Below are 19,611 nucleotides of genomic sequence, written 5' to 3'. Positions count from 1 at the left end.
GGTTTGTTTGTTTTTATAGCTCTTCATGGTCCATAAACTCTAAAGTGCTTTTTCCTTTGAGCAGGTGTTGTTTCTAACTGCATTTTTTTTCAAGCTGGCTTTTTCTTTATTCTGAAGTGTTTCGTCAAAGGACCAGGTACTCTATCTGAGTGCTGCCCTCTGGCACCGTCAAACTAGTAGTAGCAACCTGGCACTTCCAGGGTGCCAGAAGAGGGAGAATGAGGTGGGGCACCTGAAGGAGAGGCCTTTGGTGAACCCATAGCAGGGTGTCGCTCACTTGGGGATAGGGCCTTGCCAGCGATTGGGGGGAACTTTCCAGCAATTTGAGGGAGCTTCACAGCGATTGCAGGGGAGCATTGCCAGAAATAATTGTGGAGGAGCCTTGCCAATGATTTGGGGGGTAGGGGGAGTGATGCCAGTGATTGAGGGGGGGGGAATACCAGTGAGTTGGGGGGTCCTTGCCAGGGATTTGGGGGGGCAAGCATTTCCAGAATTTGGGGGGGGCCTTGCCAACGATTGGAGAGGCCTTGCTAGATTGGGCGGGGGAGGGGGAACTGCATTATTATTCTGAAATCGGGGTACCCTTTTAAAAGGGTGCCCCTATCTTTGAGAATCTGGTCTTGCCGGCTTCTTACGGTCCCATCCTGCAAATCACCGCGCCTTCTAAAGAGATTTCTAAGTGTGGGTGGATTGTGGCCTGGATGGCACTGCGCCACTCGCCTGGAATCACACCTAGTTTCCCGCCGGAGACCACACTGGGTTATTTTTCTGGAAGAATTGTGCCTGTTGCCATAATATAAAATGACAGAAATAGGGAAAAACCTACTTGCCCACATCAGCCTGTTCCACACTTTTCACAACGCCCTTCGCCCACCACATCGAAAGCCACGTGATCTTCTGGGCGAGGTGGAAAGTTCAGATACAAACACAGGCCAAATGGGGGAAAAGAAATTGGAAAATTTCTCTCCAGTTACTCCAGCAGATCTCATTGGCCCTGATTACTGCTGTGTCTACCTCATGAATAAAGTGATCTGCACCCCCGTCAAAAATCGCAATGCTCTCGCTTGAGGTAATATGTGTGGTGAATTGTCATTCACCACACCACATGTTGTTCCACAGGTCTGCTATTCACCAGAAACGGAAGAACTGGAAAACATCCAAACAACTTGTTATTTACACAACAGCTTGGTCTCCTGGTCCTCCTTAACCCTGGTCATCCTCTTTTAGTTACTCCACTGAGCCAGATTAGTGTCAGAAAGAGTATGCGAGGGTCCAGATGCCTGCATATCATAACCAACATTTTTGGAAATTGCCACTTACCAGTCTCCCTTGAGATCTGCACAAACGCTTCCACACCACTTTCTCCGTAGTTGCCCTCAGAGGCTAAAGTCGAGACATAATTCCACCCAAGTGCTGTAACAATATCCACCATGGCTTGAACTTGGTACGAATCAGGTGGGACGACCCGGGAAAAAAAGTCATATCTGCTGTTGTCACTCAGCTCCGGGGCAGTTGATGCATAGCTGACCTGAGGGATCTGTGGCGAAAAAAAACAAATATCCCATTCAGAATGAAAAAAGTAGTTAAATATTACTGCATTCAGATTCATAATTAATAACTGAGCTGAGGTTTAAATAGATTCCCCCCTGTAAAAATGCAATTTTCCATTGCTACTGTGAGCACTCGATCCCAAAACTACACAGAATGCAACCGTAAGCTCCATTCACATTAGATCTCACAGCAATTAATAAAGTAAAGGCAAAATACTGCAGATGCTGAAAATCGGAAATGAAAACAGAAAACGCTGGATAAACTCAGCAGGTCTGGCAGCATCTGTGGAGAGAGAAACCGAGTTAACGTTTTGAGACTAAAGGTTCTGTAGAAGTGTAATTTAGACTCAAAACGTTCACTCTGCCTCTCTCCTTGGATGCTGCCAAGCCTGCTGAGTTTATCCAGCACTTTCTGTTTCCATTTAACAAAGGCCAGTATACTCATTGCAAATGCATTTCATTTTCTTCAACTCACGACCCAATCCATTTACTCCTGAAATAGTTCATCATTAGCGCATTCCTCTGGCAGACATCCCATCCCTCACCTAAATGGCATGCGGGCAGGAAATGTTGGTCGACTATTCAGCTATGGGGAGTACAATAACTGGGTCTGCTTCGGGGACCTCGGGGGCATCCCTATCTGTCGCTACACTGTGGGAATCCAGCGAGCGAAGCTCCCCACTGTACAAAATGGGGCTGTGTGCAGCCTCGGCCGTGCGTTCCCCGTTCAGCCCCTTATACAATGCCAGTCATGTTGAGTAGCCATGTGTTTCTCAGCATTGCAAGCGCTGGGAAACGCGCGGCTAAACGCGCTCATGGGACTAAATGCCATGGGACTTTGTTCCCTTTGGGAAGAATTGTGCCTATACTTTCCAGCACAGATCATTGGGAAATAACCAGAAACTATCTCTGGCTGATTTTCCCTTTTCTAGCAATAGGTGAGGTCAGTTAATTCAACACAGATCTGGACCGAATTTGACAATATCCTATTCAAATGAGGTGGGCATGATTTAGCACACTGGGCTAAATCGCTGGCTTTTAAAGCAGACCAAGGCAGGCCAGCAGCACGGTTCGATTCCCGTACCAGCCTCCCCGAACAGGCGCCGGAATGTGGCGACTAGGGGCTTTTCACAGTAACTTCATTTGAAGCCTACTTGTGACAATAAGCGATTTTCATTTCATTTCATTCACATACAGGGACATGCATACCACACACACAGATACACACACACAGGGACATGCATGTGCACAAACACAATGCCACGTGCACACATTGCGTGCACAAAGGCAAACGGATGTATGGATGCGTACATGCACACACACAGGCAGGAACATGCGTCATGCACATACGTACAAACAAAACTGCTGTGTACACAAATACACAGACACACATACACACAAACTCACATATTCATGAGCACACACGTACACTACACATAAGGACTACAATTGTGCATATACATTCAGACACACATATACACAATACATTTGTATAATTGCCAAAGAATGTACGAATCTTTATTTATTAGTCCCTAAATGTTTTTCCCAATCTTGAATTGAGTAATAAAAATTTAAAGCTGAAGTGTCTGCAAATATCTTATCTGTTCATGCCAAAGAATATAAATCAATACGAACAAATAAATTTGTTTTCAGACTTTACTGAAGCATCATTTGAATGCCGCTGACTGGTTCAGCTTGCCTTTATTTTAATCCTTTTTTTTCCTCTGGTATCTACTCAAGTAAGATTTTGGGTGCATAATTCAGATGAGCAGCTCCACTGCTGAAGCCGGGCACTTTCTTGGGAGTGCAAATTGCTCCATGTTCACATGGGTCATGGCCTACACCAAATACCATCCAGAGAAGAGCCCTGGCGAGGGTGGCTCCTGTGCTGAAGTGGGGGTGTCATGATGCCAGACAGCCCAATCAGCTGGTGCGATGCCCATTTTCCAAATTTGAACCATGGAGGCTCATTCAACAAATTCACACCCCACTCACAACAGATCAAGGGTTTAGCCACGGGATGGGCCCGGCACTAACATTACTTAAAGAGCTAGGCAACCGACTTGCAAGTAAGGCGATTTTGTGGAACTTTCATTTCCCAGTGTCTAGACATTCTGTGGATTGATTTTGGACTTTGTGCGCTGAGTTGCAGGATTTGGGGGAAGTGCTACTGCACCCTCACAGAGGAGGGCAGAGGGTTAGATGAAAGCAAAATGCTGCGAATGCCGGAAATCTGAAATAAAAACAGAAAGTGCTGGAAAAACGCAGCAGGACTGGCAGCGTCTGTGGAGTGGGTAAATGGGGTTACTGTTGCCGAGTTAAAGAGAGGGAGAAATGGTTTTTTTTGTATCCGTTCTTGGGATGTGGGCATCGCTGGGCTGGGCCAGCATTTGTTGCCCAGCCCTAATTGCCCTTGAACTGAGTGCCCATTTCAGTGGGGGGCAGTTAAGAGTCAATCACATCGCTGTGTGGGTCTGCAGTCACGTGTAGGCCAGACCAGGTAAGGATGGCAGATTCCCTTCCCTGAAGGACATAAATGAACCAGATGTTTTTTTAGGATAACCAGCAATGGTTTCATAGTCATCGAGGGGGTGGAGTAGCTGGAGCAGACTAGAAGGTCAGTAATTGGTGAGAGTTAGGAGAGTTTGCAACAAACATGTGTCCGACACGAGATAGAGAAAGCATTAATGGCAGGGTGAAGGGCTATAGAAGGTGCTTATGGTGGCATAAAGATAAGGGGTGGGATTGTCCTTAGCCTGACACCGAATTGTGATTGGCGATCGGGCGGAGAATGGATTTCCACACCAAAATTGGGGCCGGTGCCGGTTTGATGCTGGTCCGCCATTCTCTGCCCCCTCCAAACTGGCGGCATCCTGATGTGTGCCGTTTCAATGCCGTTGGCGCGTCACCGGCCGGTCCACCCACAATGCTCCGCCCCACGATGGGCTGAGTTCCCGGCGGCATGGGCTACGTGTGGTCCCAACGGTCGGGAACCCGGCCTGCCGGCTGCGGACTGTGTCCAGCGCCGCCATACTCGGCCGAGAACCGTGCCATTGGCCGGGGGGGTGGTGGGGGGGATTTCTGCTAGGGCTGGAGGGACTGGTGGGGGGTGGCCAGGGGGTAGCCAGGGGGTGGACTGTGGGATCGCGGATAGCGGGTTGGGTTCGTGCCCAGCCGGCACCATGTTGTATGGTGCAACCGCTGCAGGTCATCAGCCGTGCGCATGCGGGGCCCGGGGCCCGGCCATTCTCCGGACGTTTTTGGCACGGGCTGCGGGAGTTGCAGTCTGCAACGGTGCTAGCCCCTCACCGGCACCGGAATCAGTGAAGGTTTCACACCGATTATTTGGTCGTGAAAGACCACACATGCTCCGCTTGCATCAGCACTTAGCCTCAGCAACAGAGAATCCAGCCCAAGGTATCAGAATGTGTTAATGGAAGATACCAAGTCAGCGCTCGGTGAAAGCCAAACATCAGAACCAGTGAGAGAAGGCCCGGTGAGGAAGGAGGGTTTTACACTGGTGCGAAAAGTGTTTCGGATATTAAAAAAAGGGTCACGACGGAAGAGGAAGGTCACAGTCTAAAGGCGTTGGAGCACTGCAGCAGGCCGAGAGCGGGCATGTGGGCATGAGAGCAAGATGCTGAGGTAAAATGGCAGGGGACAGGAAGGTTGGGGTCATGCTTGCAGACTGAGCGAAGGTGTCCCGCAAAGCAGCCAACCTGTCTGTATCTAGTCTCCCCAATGCAGCAGACTAAATTAAAGGAAGGACACATCTTTGTTGCACCTCTCCTCACTCCCAGCAACCGCTGACCTTCTGTTCTGCCCCAGCTGCTCCACCCCTTCTAGTACAGTATAAAATCCTTCACATTTCTTCCTCTCTTTAACTCTGAAGAAGAGCCAATCTAAATATTAACTCTGTTTCTCTCGCCACAGATGCTGCCAGACCTGCTGAGTTTATCCAGCATGTTCTGTTTTTATTATTTGGGGATGAGGTGACCTGTCTACACAAAGGCTGAAGTTGCAGCATGTCTGGATCTGCAGCATGACAGAGAGAAGACACAGAGGCTGCAGAGAGGGCAAGCTCTGCAAGATTCCCTCTGCCAAGCTGGATCCAGACTTGTCCATGCTGTAGGATAGGCCTGCCATCATCTGGATGCACCCATCAGCAGACTGCTCCATGCCACCCCATTGAGATCCTCATTTGAGACCAGTGCACCAGAGCTCATCTGCGACCTCATAGTCTGGGAAGCTGATACACAAACTATCTTTTCCCCTGGTGTGGCTGCCGCTCATTCAAGCATAGTTATTTAACACTTGTGGATTTCAATTCTGTATCTCCCTCTAAGGTGTGCAGAGTGCCAATATCTGTGCTGGCAGCTGTGAGGGTCACATCAAGTGACAGGGCCACTATGCATTCCACGCCCATTTAACCAAAGTCTGTGGGCGGGATTCTCCGGTATCCGGCGGGCGGGCCGTACCAGCGCCAAAGAGTGGCGTGAACCACTGCGGCGTCGGGCCGCCCGGAAGGGGCGGAATCCTCCACACTTCCGGGGGCTAGGCCGGCGCTGGAGTGATTGGCGCCGTGCCAACCGGAGCCGAAGGGCCTCCGCCGGCCGGTGCAAGTTGGCGCATGCGCAGGAGCGCCAGCGTGTTCCCAAAACCGCTGGCGTGATTCCTGCGCATGTGTAGGGGGTTTCTTCTCCGCGCGGCCATGGCGGAGCATTACACGGGCTGGCGCAGAGGGAAAGAGTGCTCCCACGGCACAGGCCCGCCCACGGATCGGTGGGCCCCCCTGGGCGGGATCCCCCTGCGCCCCCCCCCCCCAACCCCGAGGACTCCACAGGCCGCCCTCAGAGCCAGGTCCCGCCAGTACAAACCTTGTGTAATTCACGCCAGCAGGACTGTCCGAAAACAGGCGCGCGCTCGGCCCATTGGGAACTGGAAAATCACCGGGGGGCCACTGCCAACGGCCCCGACCGGCGCAGAGCGATCCCCGCCCCCGCCAAAAAAAACGACACCGGAGAATTCGGCAGCCGGCGTCGGAGCACCAAATTTAGATGCTGCCTCCCTCCAGCAGAACCGATCTGGGCAGATGGCCAAATGGGAGCCCCATGTCCCAAAAGCAGCCCATGCCAAATTGTAATCTTATATATTTTACTCCTTCTGCCTGGGATTTATTACCTTTACAGACTTTCTGAGAAAACATCAGTCTTTTTTAATGTATATAATCTCCCTGTCTCTGTCTTCCCCCCGTCCACTGTGTTTCCGAATGTGTGGCCAAGTGCCTATCTGTCAGCGAGATGAGGTCGCAAAACCTTTCCCCACTCGAGAGTATCTGTCACTGCTCAAACTGCATCTTATCATCTCTCAGCCAAGCTGCCAGATGGAGCCCATGCTATGGTGGGACGGTCCATCACACTGGAGACACAGGAATGAGAGTGAGGAATGATATAAAACAGCTTAACCTGCTGCTATACCTCCTGCCATCTGATTGCAGTGGTTGTGAAGACACGGAACAGTGACTTCGGCAGGTAGGGACAAATCGAAAAGAACAATATTGAACAAAACACAACATAAAATATGTTCCTGTACATGGGTCTAGAGTCGTGAAATTCGGTTCTGTACCGTCTGGGTTAATCAGTGCTACAGCAAGCATTTTACCTCCAAAATGCCATTTGCAGTTCGCCCACACATCTCTAGGCAGGATGCCAATGCCACTCATGGGGCTGAGGGAGAAATTCCCTTACGTGGATGTCAGTGAGGAACAGTACGGGAGCCGTGCCAACTTCACCAAGGAGGCCGTCACTGAACCTTGCTGCAGCGTCAGGGCAGACCAGGAAAGATACTGCCAGGAATCTTTATACAACTGTCTCCTTGCAGACTCGAGCCACACCTCCATGTCTCACCTACCAACAATCTCGATCCATCAGGACCTATATCCAGTATTCATAACTTCCCACACTCTCTCTCACACACACTGCTGCAAAATTCACAGCTACAGCTCAGCTTCCCCCCACTGACAGCTTATTCAACCACCGTCAGCCAAACCAATTGCACTACACTCACTGACATGCTCTCTCTTGCAGGCCGAGGTGGCGCATAACCTATGGCAGCAGCCCTGAACTGGCGAGGAAAAGCTCGGATGTATGTCTTAGAGCATGACAAGATATGCTCACCATCACTGTGGTGGTATGTATTAAGGGTAATACGGTACACCATGAATGCCAAGGAGCTATTGGAGGACAGATGTTGGGTCCCGATTGGATCTGCCGCCTACTGGGCTCCACCCAGATAGGCGGGGTATAAGAACCTGGGTTTAATCCCCGCAGCTGCATTCTGTGACTGAGCTGCTGGGGAACAAGTCTGAACAAGTCTGCTCAATAAAGCCTCGATTGAAGTCCTCTACGTCTCGCCTCGTGTGTGATCGATGGTGCTACAATTTATTGAGCAGACTTAAAAAGGAATATGGAGCTCCAGATCGCCCCGGAGTGCCTGCAAATCGGCCCCCAAGCAGCTAATGCAACATCGGCGTTTAAACACTGGATGGCGTGCTTTGAGGGGTACCTCCGAACGGCCCCCGGCAGACCAACGGAAGACCAGAAGATGCAGGTCCTGCATTCCAGAGTGATTCCTGAAATCTACGCACTCATCGAGGACGCAGAAGAATTCCCAGCGGCGATCAACTTGCTGAAACAGACCTACATTAGGCCCGTCAACCAGGTCTACACACGCTACCAGCTCGCGACGAGACGTCAAATCCCCGGGGAATCGCTGGACAAATTCTTCAATGCGCTGACGATCCTGGGAAGAAACTGCGACTGCCCAGCGGTAACTGCGAATGAACATATGGACCTCCTGATCAAAGACGCTTACGTAGCAGGTTTGGCATCGTCGCATATTCGCCAGAGACTTTTAGAGAAAGACTCTCTCGGACTCACAGAGGCACGGGCTCTTGCAGCCTCCCTCGACATGGCCTCCCAAAACGCCCATGCCGATGCCTCCGACCGCGCTGCAGCCCCTTGGGCTCCATGGACCCCCGCCGCGACCGACCCCCCGGCACCCCCCAGCCCTCCGCAAGCGTGCGCGGCCAGAATCCCAGACCACCCAGGGGGGTCCCGCTGCTACTTTTGCGGGCAGCCGAAGCACCCTCGCCAGCGCTGCCCGGCCCGCTCGGCCACCTGTAAAAGCTGCGGCAAAAAGAGGCACTACGCAGCGGTGTGCCAGTCCCGTGGGGCCGCCGCAATCTCCGGGGAACAAACGGGACCACGGGCTCAACCCCAGCGACCGACAGGCAGCCAACGGCCGCCGCCATTTTAGACCCCGGACACCACGAGGGGGGGACAGGCGCCGCCATCTTCCTACCCACGGGCCGCGTGCGATCCATGGGAGCGGCCATTTTGTCCACCCCCGGCCGCATGCGACCCATGGGAGCGGCCATTTTGTCCACCCCCGGCAGCGTGCGATCCATCGACGCCGCCATTTTGGCTGACAGGCAAGGACCCCAGCGTGGACGGCTCCACACTGCCTGAAGACAACGATCTGATGCACCAACCACGTTTGGCATCGGTGACCCCTGACCAGTCACGGCCCCGGACGCTCCAGACGACAACGACAAAGGTGCTGGTGAACGGGCACGAGACGCCGTGTTTGATCGACTCGGGGAGCACGGAGAGTTTTATCCATCCGGACACGGTAAGACGCTGTTCCCTGGTAATTCGGCCAAGCACCCAAAGAATTTTCCTGGCGGCGGGGTCCCACTCCGTTGCAATCAAAGGGTTCTGCATCGCAAACCTAACGGTGCAGGGGAGAGAGTTCAAAAATTACCGGCTGAGTGTCCTCCCCATCTCTGGGCTCCCACTCTCCTGGGGTTGGGCTTCCAATGCAATCTCCAGAGCTTAACATTTAAATTTGACGGCCCTATACCCCCACTGACTATCTGCGGCCTCGCGACACTCAAGGTCGAACCGCCCTCCTTGTTTGTGAACCTCACCCCGGATTGCAAACCCGTCGCCACTAAGAGCAGACGGTACAGTACCCAGGACCGGACGTTTATCAGGTCCGAAGTCCAGCGGCTGCTGAAGGAAGGCATAATCCAGGCCAGCAATAGTCCCTGGAGAGCTCAGGTGGTAGTAGTGAACACAGGGGAGAAGCAGAGGATGGTCATAGACTACAGTCAGACCATCAACAGGTACACGCAGCTAGATGCGTACCCTCTTCCCCGCATATCCGACATGGTCAATCGGATTGCACAGTACAAGGTCTTCTCCACCGTGGACCTTAAGTCCGCCTACCACCAGCTCCCCATTCGCCCCGGTGACCGCAAGTACACTGCCTTCGAAGCAGACGGGCGGCTATACCACTTCTTAAGGGTTTCATTCGGCGTCACGAACGGAGTCTCGGTCTTCCAACGGGAGATGGACCGAATGGTTGACCAGCACGGTTTACGGGCCACGTTCCCGTTCCTCGACAACGTCACCATCTGTGGCCACGACCAGCAGGACCACAACGCCAACCTCTGCAAATTCCTCCAGAACACTAACGTCCTCAACCTCACCTACAACAAGGAAAAATGCGTGTTTAGCACCGACCGTCTAGCCATCTTGGGCTACGTAGTGCGTAATGGAGTGATAGGCCCCGACCCTGAACGCATGCGCCCCCTCATGGAGTTCCCTCTTCCCCACTGTGCCAAAGCCCTGAAATGCTGCCTGGGCTTCTTTTCTTATTACGCCCAGTGCGTCCCCCAGTACGCAGACAAGGCCCGCCCACTAATCCAGTCCACTACTTTTCCCCTGTCGACAGAGGCCCGCCGGGCCTTCAGCCGCATCAAAGCGGATATCGCAAAGGCCCCGATGCGCGCCATCGACGAGTCCCTCCCCTTCCAAGTCGAGAGCGACGCATCTGACGTAGCTCTGGCAGCCACTCTCAACCAAGCGGGCAGACCCATGGCCTTTTTCTCCCGGACCCTCCACGCTTCAGAAATTCGCCATTCCTCAGTAGAAAAGGAGGCCCAAGCCATAGTGGAAGTTGTGCGACATTGGAGGTATTACCTGGCCGGTAGGAGATTCACCCTCCTCACTGACCAACGGTCGGTAGCCTTCATGTTCGATAATGCACAGCGGGGCAAGATAAAGAACGATAAGATCCTGCGGTGGAGGATCGAACTCTCCACCTACAACTATGAGATCTTGTACTGTCCCGGAAAGCTGAACAAGCCGTCCGATGCCCTATCTCGCGGCACATGTGCCAACGCACAAGTGGACCGCCTCCAAGCCCTCCACGAGGACCTCTGCCACCCAGGGGTCACTCGCTTCTACCACTTTATAAAGGCCCGCAACCTCCCGTACTCCGTCGAGGAGGTCCAAACAGTCACCAGGAACTGCCAAATCTGCGCAGAATGCAAAGCGCATTTTTTCAGGCCAGTTAGAGCGCACCTGATAAAGGCTTCCCGTCCCTTTCAATGCCTCAGTCTGGATTTCAAAGGCCCCCTCCCCTCCACCGATCGCAACACGTACTTTCTTAACGTCGTTGACGAATACTCCCGTTTCCCCTTCGCCATCCCCTGCCCCGACATGACCGTGGCCACGGTCTTTAAAGCCCTCTGCACGGCTTCCCCGCCTACATCCATAGCGATAGGGGGCCCTCCTTCATGAGCGACGAGCTGCGTCAATTCCTGCTCAGCAAGGGCATAGCCTCGAGCAGGACGACCAGCTACAACCCCCGGGGGAACGGGCAGGTAGAGAGGGAGAATGGAACAGTCTGGAAGACCGTCCTACTGGCCCTACGGTCTAGGAGTCTCCCAACTTTCCGCTGGCAGGAAGTCCTCCCGGATGCCCTTCATTCTATCCGGTCCCTGCTGTGCACCACCACGAAACAAACGCCGCATGAGCGCCTCCTTGTCTTCCCTAGGAAGTCCGCTTCTGGAACGTCACTTCCGACCTGGCTGGCAGCCCCAGGACCCATCCTGCTCCGGAAACAAGTGCGGGCGCACAAATCAGACCCACTGGTGGAAAAGGTACATCTACTCCACGCCAACCCGCAGTACGCCTACGTGGCGTTCCCAGACGGCCGACAGGACACGGTCTCTCTGCGGGACCTGGCGCCTGCCGGAGCTCCCCACACACTCCCAACACCAATTACCACCCCCTCACTCCCGCCAGTGCACCCCACAGCCACCCCCTTCCCGGGGGGATCGGTTCTCCTCCCAGGCCCGCCCAGGAGTAAGGAAACAGAGAGAGACAGCGCGATGCTCCCAGAGTCGACCGGACCCGAGCCAGCACCACAACGACCACCACTACCACCCGGGCTGAGAGGGCGACCAGTGCACCATCTCGACTCATCGAGTCGACTTAAGATGTATATAATTCAGTGGCCCAGTAAAGCGGCATTGTTGTAAATAGCTAACGCTGCTAATCGGGTAAAATGTGAATAATTCAGTGGCCCAGTAAAAGCGGCATGATTGTATATAGTTCAATGGTTAAGGCACCGACCCTGTAAACCCCTACCACCATACCACCCACCATCCTGCCGGGTTCCTTTTTAACAAGGGGAGAATGTGGTGGTATGTATTAGGGGTAATACGGTACACCATGAATGCCGAGGAGCTATTGGAGGACAGATGCTGGGTCCCGATTCGATCTGCCGCCTATTGGGCTCCACCCAGATAGGCGGGGTATAAGAACCCGGTTTACTCCCCGCAGCTGCATTCTGTGACTGAGCTGCTGGGGAACAAGTTTGAACAAGTCTGATCAATAAAGCCTCGATTGAAGTTCTCTACGTCTCGCCTTGTGTGTGATCGATGGTGCTACAGCCACGACATGCAGTCTAGCTGAAATCGTACTCAGACCTCCTTCTCGCTTTCCACTCCCCTCTCATTGTACAATCTCCTCTGATTTGGAATCTGCAACTGGTGTAAGAATGCCATGCCCCACTCCCCTCACCACAACCCTACTCCCTGTGATGTTATCCTCTCAGATACCCAAGACACCTACCCAGATAAGTAGCCTGACCAGGCAATAGTGCAGAAGCAAAAAGAGGTAGATGAAGAAAAGATGTCAATGAAAAAAGACTACGGGCGATATTCTCCGTTGTCCGGCGCCCATATCATAATCGGCGATCGGGCGGAGAATCCCTTCCGACGCCCAAATCAGGGGCGGGGCCATTCTGGCGCTGGTTTTCTAGTCTCCGCCTCCTCCAAAATGGTATCATCATGTCGCGCACCGCACGCCGTTGGAACGGCATTGATGCATCACTTGAGTCATGCTGCTGGCCAGGGGGGCTTCCACGAGGGCTGGGGGGAGGTGGGTGTTGGCCAGTGTTTGTCCTGTGGGGCAGTATTTGGCAGTTCGGGTCCGCGCATGGCCGGCGCTATGTTGTACGGCGCAACTGCAGAAGGTCTTCGCCATGCCCATGAACGGCCATGGACCTGGCCATTCTCCAGCTATTTTTGGAACGGGAGCCGGGAGTTTTCCCCGACGCCGCTGCTAGCCCCTCACCGGTCCCAGAATCAACAAGGGTTCGGTGCCAATTTTGAAGTCATAAAACGCCACAGTTTGCATGGCAGCATCGGCACTTAGCCGCAGAATCGGAGAATCCAGCCATATCAATTGCATTCGCAGACATCAGCTCTCTTCACGTATCTCAGAGGTGAGATTACAGGCAATGCAGATGGTCACTTGCCTTCAGACAAGTCCTGTTGCAAAGATTGAAATAAGGATTGAATGGGGGAGCCTATAGGAACAGACTGATTGGTATGCACAGCGCACTGCTGAGTGAACTCCAACTTAGTACAACACTTTGTGCTGAGCTTAGAACCCATCCTTTCCGGTGTGAGAGTGGTAGCCAACTCCGCGGGAACACTTCTGGACCCATTGCTGGTGCAGCATCTGATGGCTGATGTCTCACCTTCCATGCAGCACAAGAAGAAGCCATCTTCGACCCTCAGGGCATTGCCGTGGAAACATCAGGCTGAAGTTATGCAGGCTCAGCTTGTTTCCAGGCAGGCTTGCACTGCTGCCATCATGGCTGCAGATCCTAGTGCTCAAAGGGGCTGGAGGCTCTCACTGAGTCCACCAATCTGCGCTCCAGCAGGTTACTCAGATTGCTGTGACACCGCTCTGTGGGAACGGCAGCAGTTCCATGGACCATAAATATGCTGCCCTCTAGCATTCGTTCCCCTACTGACATCACACTGTCATTGTCCTTGCTGTTTCCAGTCAGCTAGACATCCCACACTGCTGCTGCCCACTCTGAGGTGATACACTCTGAAGCTGGCCCTTCCAGGTCACAGCTGTGTGAGGATGGCCTGCAATCCCATCTGCAGTCTCCTCCTTTAGTCACCTTGCACCAGGCATACTAACGGGGCACCACTGTATAGGAGCATTAGGACAGCCAAATGGAAGACAGACACTAAGCGAATGCACCAAGGTGATTAACTGGATTGAATATTGTTAGATAGCACTGATTTCTGGGAAGGGGCACCGTTCTGCTCTTGAACGTATGTTCAGCTGTGCAATGTTGAGAGAGGATATTCACTGGGGCGTTGAGGTCCAGCATCACAAGAATCAAATCAGCATTAGACACTGTCTGACGTCAGAATCTGCCTACTCTGCATATTTCCAGGCACGGTTGCTGCTGACGAATCCAAAATGGCATCTGGCGTGGCCCACAGCAGTGCAAACACCATTTTATATGTGAAAAGGCACTTTAGCAGCAATAACACTGATGTAACATTCACGAGCAAGGGTGACCCCCAGCCACAACCTATTTAAAGGGCTCATCAATCACCCCAAGGGAAGTTGCTGAATGATTCTTATACGGGCTGCTGCTGTGTTGGAGGTTTCTGGTGCTTCTACCGGCTATGGCTTGACAAATAGTGAAGGCTTTGATTCTCAAGTCAAAGGTTCTGTTCACACCATTTGCTGCCAGACACAGGTGCTGTATTCCTAATCCGCAGCCTACATTTTTAACATTGCTGTCTGTCTGGATACACGTAGATTTTAAGATCCTAAAATAGGTAGTTTTTCAAGAATTTAGTGTACTGTTTTTGAAAAAAGGAACCCCTCAGTGAGACTCACCCTTCAGCCGTGCTTTGTGACAGTGTGAAGCCAGCAAACCATCTCAGCACCTGGCAACAAAGCCATTGCTGCACTTGAAAGAGGGGCTGCATCACTGTGTAAATGACACCTGATCCTGCCAGAGCATCCTGCATGTCAATAGAACATCACAGTTCTTTTAAAAAGGATGGACTTTTTTTTTGGAAATGCAATGGGCGAACCTCATCCTGGGAAGACTTTGGGTGGGATTCTCCGACCGCGCCGGAATCATGCCCGGCGTGGGGGCAGAGAATAGCCGTTCAAGCTGGAAATCCGGCGCTTCCGCGATTCTCGGTGAACCCGCCAGTCCCGCGTGCACGGTCGGGGAACACGCCCCCGCGGCGATTCTCCGCGGTCGACCTGCTGAACTCCCGCCGGCGTGGTTTACATGTGGTACTACCCAGCGAGAGCTGGGATCTGCGGCAGCGGTGGCAGTCCCGGTGGGGGGCGGGGGGGTATCTGACTCCGGGGGTAGATCCCTGCCTGCTGGCTCCGCCCAGGAGGCGGAGTATAAATGTGTGTGCTCTCCGAACAGCAGCCATTTTGTAAGCTGCTGTAGGAGGCCACACATCTCTGTGTAATAAAGCCTCGATTACATTCTACTCTTGTCTCGTCGTAATTGATAGTGCATCAATGTGCGGACTGAGTACGAGATGGTCCCATTGGGTGAAGTACCATGCCTGTGATTCAGGCGGCGCAGTCATCGAAATTCCGTACATAGATGGCAACTCCAGTCCGAAACAGCACAGTGGCATGTGCCGGCCGGTGTCTGCCTCTGATCTGTCCTGCGTGTGGCGGACCAAGTCCCCAATGTCTGGGATAACCAGGCTTAAGTGGATCCTGAGGCATCTCCCCACTAGTTCCGCTAGTGCCTCTCCCATGTTGGAGTGTGGTGTGGTCAGTCGGGTGTACCAGGGTCTGATGGTTCACAACCACAGTAAGACGCTGTCCTCTATACTAAGCTCCAGTTTTGTTGTATAGGCCCTCAGGTCATCGGGCAAAGCCCAGTGTTGGGCTCCATATGGGATGGATGTGGTGGACCCTGGATAACTGTGGATCCATTTGGGCCCATTTCTTGATGCATGTCGCCATGACTGGCAGAGAAGCCATAAAATGGAGGGCGGCGATGACTTATTCGGCCGATGTGGGTGCCAATGGCCTCGTGGAGAGGGGGTGGTGGGCCAACGCGTCGACATGTGGGATCAGTGTGCCAGGGCGGTGTTCAAAGGTGTATTTGTATGCGGCTAATAGAAAACCCAACCTTAGGACCCCGGCCAACGCGATCCAGGAGAATCACTCTCCCCTCTTTAAATAAGCCGAGCAGTGGCTTGTGATCTGTGTAGACCGTAAATGTTTGGCCGTCGACATACTGGTGGAACCTGCAAACCCCCAAAATGACAGCCAGGATGTATGAGGATGGCCCCCACCCGGTAAGGGTGAGCGGTTTCTCAGAGGACAGTTTCCACTCTTCCTCTATGAATGCTTTCTGTTGTGGAGCAATCCACTCCTCGAGGGTGCCCCTTTTCCAATAATTGGCGGAGCGGGCTGAGCAGCGTTGCCAAGTTTGGGATAAGATTTCCATAATAGTTGAGGGAGCATAACTCGGTTTGTCCTCCCGGGATGGGTACCTGCTTGATTGCTCGCACTTTGCCCTCCACTGGGCCGTGTTTGTCTACCCGATGCTTCTCGTATCGGAGGCATTGAAAATGCACTTTTTCCGCACTGCTGCCTCACGGCGCTGAGGACCCAGGTTCAATCCAGGCCCCGGGTCACTGTCTGTGTGGAGTTTACACATTTTCCCGTACCTGCATGGGTCTCACCTCAAAACCCAGAGATGTACAGGCTAGGTGGATTGGAAACACTAAATTGTCCCGTAATCGGAAAAAATTTGAAAAATAAAGAAACCGGCCTAATCCCTTCGGAGGGGGACACCCGCGCACTCAAACTGTCAGAGGACGTCAGTCAGGTTTTCCAAGTGTTCCTTGTCCGAGGCTCCAGTGATGAGGACGTCGTCCATATACATGGCTACTCTGTATAGACCCCGTGGGATGTTTTCTATCACTCACTGAAATATTGCGCACTCCAATAAAACCCCAAATGGCAACCGTGTATTCCTGTAGCCCCTTGTGGTTATTAATGGTGAAAAATCACCTGGAGCCAAGGTCCAGACCCAACTGTAGGTGCGTGTGGTTCATATCTAGTTTTGTAAATGTCTTTCTCCCACAGGGCCTGGCGTAAAGATCCTCGATGTGCAGGTCTGGGTAATGGCGGGAGTCAGGATCATCGCGGATTCGTCCGGTGCCTTGATCCCGGCTCCCGGCTTGTTGTCTGCGGCCGCCATCTTGATACCCCGGTTCAGGAGAGCTGTCCTGGTGGGCCTCAGGCGCTCTGTGGAGACAGCCTCTGTCCCTGCGGTGTCCCAACTTGTTTCAGTCGGCCGACAGTTGCCCCGCTGGCCGGAATTTAGGACCGCCATTTCCTGGAGCTCTCGGGCCCATGTTCCGCACTCTTGCAGGAGTTAGCAATTTTGATTGCTCACTGGAGGGTTAAGTGAGTTTCTGTTGGTAGTTCCGCTGTGTGGCGGCATTGCGAATGTCACAAGTGAATCTGTCACGCAGGGGCCCAAATTCGCAAGTTTCAGTGAGCTTCCTTAAGAGCACCAAAAAGTCGCCGTTGAACTCTCTTGGGCCTGGGAGGCCTTATGGAAGTGAAATCTGTGGACTATAATTGGGGGCTTCGGATTCAAATGCTCCCCGACCACGGCTACCAACGCGGCGAACGACCGTGAATCCGGCGTATCTGGGTGGGTTAGGCTTTTTATGAGCGGGTAGGTCAGCCCACCAACTGCAGTCAGCAATACTACAGTTTGCCTTTCATCCCCAGTTATCGCATTTGATCGAAAAAAATATTGCATCCGCTCAATATCCCAGTCATTGCTACTCCCATCGAGCGGTTCAAGATTTCCTCTGTGGGGCAACTCGTCTGCTGGAGTAAAGGCCTCATGGGGCCCAGACAAAGTGGTCCGGTGGTGCAGTACACGGTGCCGGCGGCAGCTCTACTCCAGCCTCGTCGCCACTGTAGAATCCAACGCAGAGTTGCACAGGAACGCACGGTAGGATGTAAAATGAACTCAGCTTCATTCAATATACACAGCTAACTCTCCTCACCCCTAAAGGTCACCCTCACCGAACTTGCAACCAGATCAGGGTTTAACTACAATGAGGCTCCCCCTTGTTAAGGGGAAACCCCGCCCCGTTTTACCTGGGAGTCTGTTCTTTGTGGTGGGTCACGGGAAACCGGATGGTGCTTGACCCATGACCTCTGAGGGGGTTGTAACAGGCATAACTCTGGCTGGTGACATCCCTATAGACCTCTGATGGCTCCAGCTCACAGGAGACAGCAGTTGTAACTGAGGCACATAAGCAAACCAGGATGTTCACTGAAGCAACATACCGGGCACGAAATCAATCATTCCGATGTTTGAACTGTTGTTAGGGAGAAGATTAACAATATGCACAATAGATGCTAGAAAAATGATAAGTATTTGCTGAATATTGTACAACATTGTCAGGGATAAGAATCTCATCATAGACTTGGCTGAGAAGCAATTGGAAATCATAAAAATCTAGGAGGACAATGATGCCACAATAGCCAACAGCAGCTGATCAATCTGTTCAAGCAAGGTAATAGCATTGTGGCAAACTGCCCATGTTTTATTAGACAATGGCCTGATGATCACCAGTTGGACAAATGTATATTAACTCTTATTTGTTTCAATCATTTAGCTTTTGCAGCAAAGTACACGTTGGGTCGATTAGGTTTATTCTTGATCAACTGCCAATTTCCTTTCTGCTCAATGAAATCAGCAGAGAGAACAAAATATACAAAAATGAATTCAGTTTTTTGTGATAGCACTGTCCTTTTTTTAACTGGTGTTCCTTATAAACTTGGAATGTCCACATTGAATAAGGTAAGATAAAGTCGCCACAGTCCCAGATGACCATCGGCTACTTTCCCCTTTGAGGGGGAGAAGTGACTGGTGGTGATTTAACCTGAGGGTCACCAGACCTCAGGCGAGAGGCAAATAATCCTCCTGTTGTGTGCACCTCTGAAAGAAGGAACGCCACAAGTCGCAAAATTGGGAGGGAAAGACGTCTTCATTTGCAAAAAAACAGAAGGTATATTTTAAAATTTATCAAAGTTTTTAAATGAGATTTCCTTCATTCTCACTATTTTCAAATCAACTTTTCCATCCCAAGCTATATCTTCAGAAGATGTTCCTGTAAACTCAACAATTTGCCTTTTTGCATTCTAGGGCAGCACCTTTCCCAACCTATTGTAAAAGAATATTTATCATCTGAAGAATTTGTTTGACCAGATCTAATAATCAAATAGATGCTTTCCTTTGACGTTTCTAAAAGTAGCAGCTTGCAGAGTTCTGATGCATGAAAACCACCCTTCCATTGCTCCAATCTCCAGTCTCAGAAGTTGGATAAAATATTATTCAATATAAGGTCAATTTTCAGCCATTCGGATCGGTATGTGGCTATGTTGAAACTCCCCAGACCTGCAGATTACTAAGTAGCACTGTAGCACCGTCAATATTACGCGAGGCAGGTCGAGGTAATGTCAATTGAAGGCTTTATTAAGCAGAACTTTATCCCCAGCAGCGTGGTTACAGAATGCAGCTGCTGAGGGAAATAGAGGGAAAAGCTGGGTTCTTATACCGGCATTTCTGGGTGGAGTCCAGGAGGTGGCAGATCCTATCAGGACCTGGCATCCCTCCACCAATAGCCTGTCGACACGTGGTGTACCGTAATACCCCTAATACATACCACCACAAGCACCGATAACAAATGTAGAACATGGTTTTTTTCAGAAAACAGCAAGAAAAAGTGCTACATAATGGGGCAAGATAGGCAGGCCCAACAAAGTGAAAGGTTAAATGTGCCGCAAATATATTTCCTGAA

General features: G+C 51.9%; 1 protein-coding gene across 2 annotated transcripts in view; it reads right to left on the bottom strand.

The window, feature by feature from the left end:
* LOC140396179 (metabotropic glutamate receptor 8) overlaps positions 1-19,611 on the bottom strand; it is a 707,540-nt gene that overhangs the window by 386,363 nt on the left and 301,566 nt on the right. For both annotated transcript variants that reach the window (XM_072484442.1, XM_072484443.1), the window contains one exon: positions 1,321-1,537. In XM_072484442.1, coding sequence (XP_072340543.1) covers positions 1,321-1,537 — 217 coding nt within the window. The remainder of the gene's footprint in view (positions 1-1,320; positions 1,538-19,611) is intronic.

Source organism: Scyliorhinus torazame, chromosome 19 (assembly GCF_047496885.1).
Source record: "Scyliorhinus torazame isolate Kashiwa2021f chromosome 19, sScyTor2.1, whole genome shotgun sequence".
Lineage (NCBI taxonomy): Eukaryota > Metazoa > Chordata > Chondrichthyes > Carcharhiniformes > Scyliorhinidae > Scyliorhinus > Scyliorhinus torazame.
Note: the sequence above shows the minus strand (reverse complement) of the source record. Positions and strands in the feature narration are given on the sequence as shown.